At 40.0% G+C, this 9751-nt stretch overlaps 1 protein-coding gene across 2 annotated transcripts in view; it reads right to left on the bottom strand.

The window, feature by feature from the left end:
• Positions 1-2736: 2736 nt before the first annotated feature.
• The window catches only part of PFKFB1 (6-phosphofructo-2-kinase/fructose-2,6-biphosphatase 1), an 88800-nt gene continuing 81785 nt past the window's right edge, over positions 2737-9751 (bottom strand). For both annotated transcript variants that reach the window (XM_081042937.1, XM_081042938.1), the window contains exon 14: positions 2737-4387. In XM_081042937.1, the coding sequence (XP_080899063.1) occupies positions 4166-4387 (222 nt within the window). In that variant the 3' untranslated portion in view covers positions 2737-4165. The remainder of the gene's footprint in view (positions 4388-9751) is intronic.

Genomic DNA, 9751 nt, shown 5'->3' with positions numbered 1-9751 from the left:
TCTGACTTATTTTACTTAACATAATGTTCTCTAGGTCCATCCATGTTGTTGCAAATGGTAAGATTTTTTTCTTCTTTATGGCTGCGTAATACTCCATTGTATAAATGTACCACAGTTTCTTAATCCAGTCATCTACCGATGGGCATTTTGGTTGTTTCCATGTCTTGGCTGTTGTGTATAGTGCTGCAATAAACATAGGAGTGCATAAAGATATTGAATTGGAGTTGTGGATTTCTCTGGATAGATACCTAGGAGTGGAATTAATGGATCATAGGGTAGTTCCATTTTCAGATTTTTGAGATACCTCCATACTGTTTTCCATAGTGGCTGCACCAATCTGCAATCCCACCAACAGTGCACAAGCGGTCCCTTTTCTCCACATCTGCGCCAGCACTTGTTGTTTGTTGATTTATTGATGATAGCTATTTTGACTGGGGTGAGGTGGTATCTCATTGTGGTTTTCATTTGCATTTCTCTGATGGTTAGTGAGGTTGAGCATTTCTTCATATGTCTCTTTGCCATCTGTATGTCCTTTTTAGAAAAATGTCTCTTCAAGTCCTCTGCCCATTTTTTTAATTGGGTTGTTTGATTTTTGGAGTTGAGTTGAGTGAGTTTTTTTTATAGATTTGTGATATTAACCCCTTATCAGATATATCATTGGCAAATATCTTTTCCCATTCAGTAGGATCCCTTTTCTTGTTTTATTGATGGTTTTTTTCGCTGTGAAAAAACTTTTTAGTTTGATGTAATCCCACATGTTTATTTTTTCTCTTACTTCCCTCATGCGAGGGGATATATCAGTGAAAATCTTACTCCGGGTAACGTCCATAAAGTATCTTCCTATATTTTCTTCTAGATATTTTATGGTTTTAGATCTTACATTTAAGTCTTTAAGCCATTTTGAATTTATTTTTGTATATGGTGTAAGGAGGTGGTCCAGCTTCATTTTCTTGCATGTGTCTGTCCAGGTTACCCAACACCACTTATTGAACAGACTGTCTTTACCCCATCGTACATTCTTGCTTCTATTGCCGTAGATTAGATGGGCATACAGGCATCGATTTACTTCTGGACTCTCTATTCTCTTCCATTGATCTATGTGTCTCTTTTTATGCCAGTACCATGCTGTTTTGATAACTGTAGCCTCGTAGCACAAGTTGATGTCAGGTATCGTTATACCTCCCACTTTGTTCTTACTTATTTCTCAAGATTGCTGAGGCCATCCGGGGTCTTTTATGGTCCCATATAAATTTTAGGATTATATGTTCTATTTCTGTGAAAAACGTCATTGGTAGTTTGATAGGAATTGTGTTGAATATGTATATTGCCTTAGGCAGTATGGACATTTTAACTATATTATTTCTTCCTATCCATGAACATGGTATATGTTTCCATCTATTTGTATCTTCTTTCATTTCTTTCTTCAGTGTCTTATAATTTTCTGAGTACAGATCTTTTATTTCTTTGGTTAAATTTATTCCCAGGTATTTTATAGTCTTTTGAGCAATTGTAAATGGGATTTTTTAAAAAAATTTCTCCTTCTGATGTTTTATTATTGGTATACACAAATGCAACTGATTTCTGAATACCAATTTTGTATCCTGCTACTTTACTAAATTGATCTATCAGCTATCTTAGTTTCTTGGTGGAGTCTTTAGGGTTTTCTCTATATATAGTATCATGTGTTCTGCATATAATGACAGTTTTACTTCCTCCTTACTGATTTGGATTCCTTTTATTTCTTTTTCTTGTCTGATTGCTGTGGCTAGAATTTCTAGCACTATGTTGAACAGAAGTGGAGAAAGTGGTAAACCTTGTCTTGTTCCTGATCTTAGGGGAATGGTTTTAGCTTTTCCCCATTGAGTATGATGTTAGCTGTGGGTTTGTCATATATGGCCTTTATTATGTTAAGGTATAATCCCTCTATTCCCACTTTCTTAAGGGTTTTTATCATAAAAGGTTGCTGTATTTTGTCAAAGGCTTTTTCTGCATATATTGATATGATCATGTGACTTTTTTTTTCATTTTGTTAATGTGGTGTATCACATTAATTGATTTGCGGATGTTGAACCACCCTTGCATACCAGGGATGAATCCCACTTGATCATGGTGTATGATCTTTTTAATGTATTGCTGAATTCTGTTCGCTAATATTTTGTTGAGAATTTTTGCATCTATGTTTATTAGAGATATCGGCCTGTAGTTTTCTTTTTTTGTGGTGTCTTTGTGTGCTTTTGGGATCAGGGTGATAGTGGCTTTGTAAAAAGTGTTTGGGAGTCTTCCTTCCTTCTGGATTTTTTGGAAGAGCTTGAGGAGAATAGGTGATAATTCTTTTTTGAACGTTTTGTAAAATTCACCTGTAAAGCCACCTCGTCCAGGGCGTTTGTTTATTGGGAGATTGTTGATTACTGATTCAATTTCCCTGGTGGTAATCAGACTGTTCAGGCTTTCTGTTTCTTCTTGAGTTAGCCTTGGAAGGTTGTGCGCCTCTAGAAAATTGTCCATTTCTTCCAGATTGTCAAATTTGTTGGCATATAGTTGCTCATAGTAATTTCTTAAAATTTTTTGTATTTCTGTGGTGTCTGTTGTCACTTCTCCTCTTTCATTTCTGATTTTATTAATTTGGGTCCTCTCTCTCCTTTTTTTAATGAGTCTGGCTAAAGTTTTGTCAATTTTGTTTATCTTCTCTAAAACCAACTCTTGGATTCATTCATCTTTTGTATTGTTTTTCTGGTTTCTATTTCATTTATTTCTGCTCTGGTCCTTATTATCTCCATGTTCTTCATTTTAAAGTCTATTTTGTCAGATAGAAGTATTGCAACTCCAGCTTTTTTCTCATTTCCATTTGCATGAAATATCTTACTCCAACCCTTTACTTGCAGGCTGTCTGTGTGTTTTGATCTGAGGTGAGTCTCTTGTATACAGCATAAAAGGGTCTTGCTTTCTTATCCACTCAGCCACCCTATGTCTGTTGACTGGAACATTTAATCCGTTTACATTTAAAGTGATTATTGATAGGTACATAGTTATTGCCATTTTTTAATTTCTAGTTAGATTGTTTTCATCTTTCTTCTATTTACAGAAGTCTGTTTAGTATTTCTTGCAATGCTGGCTTGGTGGTAATAAATTCCTTTAGCTTATTCTTTTCTGAGAAGCTCTTTATCTCTCCATCAACTTTAAATGATAGCCTCACTGGATAAAGCAATCTAGGTTGTAGGCCTTTGTTTTCCATCACTTTGAGTATCTCCTATCACTCCCTCCTGGCCTTCAATGTTTCTGTAGAAAAGTCATTTGATAATCTTCTGGAAGTTCCCTTGAATGTAACCCTCTTTCTTTCTCTTGCTGTTTTTAGCATTCTCTCTTTGTCTTTAAGCTTTGCCATTTTAACCTTAATGTGTCTTCTTGTGGACCTGTTTGGGTTTATCCTGGTTGGAACTCTCTGCACTTCCTGGGCTTTTATGTTGGTTTACTTCATCAGGGTAGGGAAGTTTTCAGACATTATTACTTCAAATATGTTCTCAATCCCTTGCTTCCTCTCTTTACCTTCTGGTATTCCTATGATGCACATGTTGTTGCACTTGATGTTATCCGAGAGGTCTCTTAAACCATCTTCATTGTTTTTTATTCTTTTTTCTTTCTGTTGTTCTGTTTGGGTGATCTCTGCTAACTTGCCTTCTAAGTTGCTGATTTGATCCTCTGCTTCATGTAAACTGCTGGTAATTCCTTCAAGTGAGTTCTTAATTTTGGCAATTGTGTTCTTTAGTTCTAACTGGTTGTTCGTTATGATTTCTACATCTTTCTTTATGTCTTCTATAAGCTCCTTAAACATTCTTGTCACCAGTGTTCTGAACTCTGTCTCTGATAGGTTGGCTACCTCTGCCTTATTTGGCTCTAGTTGTGGAGGTTTCTTCTGTTGTTTTATTTGGGACATGTTTCTTTGTTTCCCCATTCTGGCTGACTCTCTGTGTTTGCTTCGATATATTATGTAGATCCCCTAGAGTTCTTAGTTCTTGCTGGGTTATCTTATGTAGTATGTGTTCTTTATATTTGACTTGCTCTACTTCATTCTTCGTCTCTGCATGTGCTCCAAAGGTGACTCTTGTGTTGTGTATATTGTCCTGTTAAAGAAGATCTTTAATTGCTTTTTGCTTTTGAGTAGGTGGGGTTAACTCCTAGGCTGACTAGTTGTGAGACTTGGCTCTGCCCACCGCAGGATGTTCTGCTGTGTAAGGATTGACCACTTAAATGTGGTTTGGCCTCTATTGGCTCTTGTGCCTGCAGAGAATTCCCTCTGGCTGTGTGACTTGTAGATCAACACGGTAGTACTCTGGTTTGGCATGGAGTAGGCCTCTGGATATGTTGAATCTTGTTCCTCTAAAGCTGGGCCCTGGGAGGGCAATTTCAGAACAAAGCAAATCACCAAGCACAACAACAACAAAAACAAAGAAAAAAATCAAATACATTCACATGAAAAAACACCCGATAACTCCCACTCAACACAGGCAAAGATATCAAAGATATAAAGACAAACAAAACAAAGAAAAACAAAAAGCAGCGCCAGTCTTGGCTTAAGCCCACCAAGTAATCTTCAGGTTACCATCTGCTGTACCAGAGAGTCCCCTGCCTATTGTGCAGGCAGAACTGGTCACCTGGTGCCCAGGGTGACTTTGGGACTGTAGATTTACATGCGTTGGGCTGGAGGCTCTGGATGATAGTTTTTCCAGTCAGTGCAGTTTCTGCCTTTGCCTGCACATACGCACACTAAGAGTAGCAACACCAGCCCTGTGTCCAGTACTCCAGAGTCTTAGGGCACTTCTTCTGTGTGTGTGTGCGGGGGCGGGTGGGAGATTACTAAACTGCTGAAAGCCAGTAGCTGTGTCTGCCGATTAATGCTGATCTCTGGGAGTGCCTCCGCAGTTGCACTTGCCTCGCCCTAGGCAGGCCAGAAAGGGTGGGGGCTGGGGATTGAGGGGTCTTCTCTCTCCCAGCCCAGCCACGTCACACTCTTCCCGCAGGCCAGAAGAGGTGGTGGCTGGCATTGGAGGAGTCTCTTCTCTCCTAGCCCAGCCAAAATCACACTCTTCCCAGCCTCTTCCTTGGGTCAGAGCTGCCTCTCAGTCTTCCCAGTGTCTGAGCACTAGGGCCCCTCTGTAATCTGACACTACTCCTCAGTTCAGGAGCCAGTTTCAGTCTCTGGAAGGGCGGGGGCAAGATTGGAGGAGCAGGGGGAGGGGCCCAGGTATGGAGTCTGTGTTCTTTGTCTACCCTAGGGCCCACCAAGCTGCCTCCCCGGTGGGAGCGATCAGCTGTGGAATGCAGGGAAAGAGCCCACCTCCTGGCTTTTGTATTCTCTGTTCCACCCTGGGGACCCTTGTGTCTTTAGAGCTGCGGGTTACCGCCGCTGCCGCAGCCACTGCCGCTGCCGCAGCCACCCTGTGATTCAACCGTGGGACCGCGCGTTTCCACCATGCTCCCTTCCTTCTTCCCCTGCTCACCCAATTTGCGCACCTTCAAGTAATCCTTCCATGACTCTCCTAGGAGTCTCTTAGCTGTTCTGCGTGATGAGCAAAACGTTGTTTGATGGGTTATATGTCCCATTTGTAATAAGATCCGGAGGAGAACTCAGAAAGTGCACCCCACTGTCGTCACTCCTATGATGTCATTCTGTTTGCTTTTTTTTATGTGCTGTCATATTTTAGTATCAAAGTTACATTAAATTTACAAAATTAATTGGAATGTTTTTCTTTTATTGTGTGTAGGTTGTTGTGAGTGACATTTTGGGTTCATGGAAGAGCTAGAGATCAGCATCGCTCTTTCGGGAAGGTGGGCTCCAGTTTATGCTACAAGGCAAGTGTGACTTCAGTGTAATAGAGACCTGGGGAAGCATGGCAGGAAAGCAGATAAGAGCGTGAACAAAGATAAGGAAAGAGAAAGCCTGGAACAGAAGGCAGAAAGAGAGGGTTCTGGACAGTATGTATAGAGTCATTTTGAGATGTTTGTGTAAGAATGGAGGGATAAGAAAGTAAGTAGAGGTGTACACAGGAACAAGGGAGGGTTTTATTGAGATAGGAGAGAAACCTGAGCATGTTGCATAGACTGGGGGCAAAAGCCAATAGAAAACAGAGGGACATCATCAAAATGGTGGTGTGAGCTGAGCCTCTGTAATGCTCCCCTGGAATTTACAACTAATCAAACAACAATAACTCCACAAAGGACTCCCTGCACAGCAGACAGGCAGGACGAAGTGGCCCACTACTGAATTCACCTAAAGGTGGGCGAATCGAGTGAGAGGGGAAGGAGGGAAGGGAGAAGTGCAGAGCCAGAGACAGGAGGGCGCAGACCTAGCTTAGTGCTACAAGCTCGCTGCATCCCAGAACTACCGGAGCTGAGGGACAGGGAAGATCTCGGGGTGCTAGGTCTCCGCTTATGGCCCACAGGGCTGAGGGGGCAGCATATAACACGGCTGAACCCAAAGATCACGGCAGAGACCTCGGAAAAAAGACTGAGGGAAGAAGGCTATAAACACTGCTTTAAGCCCCTACTGCCGAGCAGAGAACAGAAGCCTTAGGCACTGAGACTAGCCGTCCCCACCCTGCCCTCTCATAGATTGCCCTGCCCACACAAGCCCAGCACTACAAGTGGAACAATAGCAGTGTCAGATCAAAAGAACAGAATATTTGCTGTTCTGAGAACTGTGGACTGGAGACACAGATTCACACCCAACTAGTTCCATCAAAGGGGAGAGAGCTGTGGATGCAAGACCAGCTATGGTAGTGGTCGCCACCATTGCTCTGGGATACCTCTCACAACTTACCCCGCCCCTGGCCCCACCTATCTGGCCGGATCCCTGTAGGAGTAAACAGAACTGCTGAAACATACAGCCTCTGAATCTGATGCAGGAAGAGCTTTGGAACTTCAAAAACTCTCCTCATACCCACACGGACACTGTGCCCTGTGACCCAGGAGAACTATTAACAGAGGAGAAGCCTGTCTCCCAGGGAATACCCCCCATTGTGTGAGAAGCTGGAATAGTGCAGAGAAAACATAGTACTGCTGTGTGAGAGAGAGAAAAAAGGTGGCAGTCGGAGAGAAAATAAAACATTGTACCACAAGTACTGGAAAACAAAAGAAAGACCTTTTCCTATCAACCTGTTCCAGAAGCCACTCCTGTAGATGTCTAAGAAGAGAAATAATAAATCAGTAATTGCCATGAATAACTAAGGCATCTTGACAGATCACAAAGAAAGTGAAAAGTCTCCAGAATAGGAACTAAAAGATATGGAAATATGTGACTTAAATGACAAAGAATTCAAGATAGCAGTTCTCAAAAAACTCAACGAGATGCAAGAAAAAACAGAAAGGCAATTTAATGAACTCAGAAACGCAATCAAAGAAAAACATGAACATTTTACAAAAGAGATTGAAATTTTAAAAAAGAACCAAATAGAATTTCTGGAGATTAAGAACTCAATAGAAGAAATTAGGAATGAAATAACCAACTTAGGTAGTAGAGTTGACCAGATGGAGGAAAGAATCAGTGACATCAAAGCTAGAAACCTGGAAATTACACAGATGGAAGAAGAAAGAGACTTGAGAATTTAAAAAAATGACGGAACTTTACAAGAACTTTATGACTCCATCAGAAAGAGCAATATAAGAATAACGGGCATACCATAAGAAGAAGAAAGAGAGAAGGGAACAGAGAATATATTCAAACAAATTGTCGGTGAGAACTTCCCAAACTTGTGGACAGAACTGGATCCTCGAATCCAAGAAGCAAATAGACCACCTAATTACCTCAATCCAAATAGGCCTTCTCCAAGGCACATTGTATTGAAGCTGTCTAAAATAAAAGACAAAGAAAGAATCCTCCAGGCAGCCAGGGAAAAGAAGACGGTAACATACAAGGGATATCCCATTCGATTATCATCAGATTTTTCAGCAGAAACTCTACAAGCCAGGAGGGAGTGGAACCAAATATTCAAACTATTGAAAGACAGAAATTATGAGCCAAGAGTAATATATCTAGCAAAGACACGCTTTAGATATGAAGGAGGAATAAAGACCTTTCCAGACATACAGAAGCTGAGGGAATTTTCTAATACACAACTTACACTACAAGAAATATTTTAGGAGGCTGTTCTACCACCATCAAGAGGGACAACTTGTGGCAACCAAAACATAAAAATGGGGAGGGTAAAATTCTGAACCGGAACATGGCAATGGAGAAATTAAGCGTGCTGAAGAAAATGGAATACTCTAAATATCAAACTTTCTTTTATATAAACTTAAGGGTAACCACTCAAAACAAATCCAGAACTGAAATATATACTGTAATAAAAGAAGAAACAGAGGGAAACATCATAGAACACCACCACACAGAAATAATAGACAACAACAAAAAGGCAAAGAAACAATTGAGCCACAGTCATACCAGAAAACTAAAGATAGAATGACAGGAAATCCTCACATGTCAATAATCACCTTAAATGTAAATGGACTGAACTCACCAATAAAAAGGCACAGAGTAGCAGATTGGATCAAAAAACTAAACCTAATCTTATGCTGTCTCCAAGAGACACATCTCAGCTACAAGGACAAGCATAGACTCAAAGTGAAAGGGTAGAAATTGACACTCCAAGCCAATAGTACCCAGAGAAAATCAGGTGTAGCCATAATGATATCAGGTGAAACATACTTCAGGGTGAAAAAGATAACAAGAGGCAAAGATGGACATTTCATAATGGTAAAGGGGACTATACAACAAGAAGACATAACAGTCATCAATATTTATGCCCCCAATCAGGTAGCCCCGAAACATACAGAGCAAGAATGAAAGAACTAAAGGGAGAAATTGACCAAAACACAATTATAGTAGGGGACCTAACTACATCATAGTCAGCTATGGATAGATCATCCAAACAGAAAACAAATAACGAAATAGCAGCCCTAAATGACCCATTAGATGTAATGGACATAATTGACATATATAGAGCACTTCATCCTAAAACATCAGACTATACATTCTTTTCGAGTGTAAATGGAACATTCTCAAGGATAGACCATATATTGGGACATAAAATCAGCTCAGCAAATTTAAGAAGATTGAAATCCTACCAAGCATATTCTCTGATCACAAGGCTTTGAAATTGGACATCAACTGCAAAAAGAAAGCAGGAAAAAACACAAATACATGGATATTAAACAACATACTTTTAAAGAATGACTGGGTCAAAGAAGAAATTAGAGGAGAGATCAAAAGATACATAGAAACAAATGACAATGAAAATACACCTACCAAAATTTTTGGAATGCAGCAAAGGCAGTTTTAAGAGGGAAATTCATATCATTACAAGTCTATGTCAAGAAATAAGAAAAATCCCAAATAAATAACCTCATGTTACATCTTAACGAACTAGAAAAAAAAGAAAAAGTGAAACCCAAGGTCAGCAGAAGAAAGGAAACAACAAAAATCAGAGCAGAACTAAATGAAATAGAGAACAAACAGACAATAGAAAAAATTAATGTGACAAAGAGCTGGTTCTTTGAAAAGATTAACAAAATTGACACAACCTGGCTAGACAAACCATTGGCTAGACTCACTAAGAAAAAAAGACAGAAGACACTAATTAACAAAATTAGAAATGAAAAAGCGGAAGTTATCACGGACACCACAGAAATGCAAAGGATCATCCAAGACAGTAACCTAGAAGAAATGGACAAGTTTTAGAAACACAGCCTTCCAAGGCTG

This window comes from Rhinolophus hipposideros, assembly GCF_964194185.1.
Source record: "Rhinolophus hipposideros genome assembly, chromosome: X".
In the NCBI taxonomy this organism is placed as follows: domain Eukaryota; kingdom Metazoa; phylum Chordata; class Mammalia; order Chiroptera; family Rhinolophidae; genus Rhinolophus; species Rhinolophus hipposideros.
This window is presented reverse-complemented; position numbering and strand designations above follow the sequence as displayed.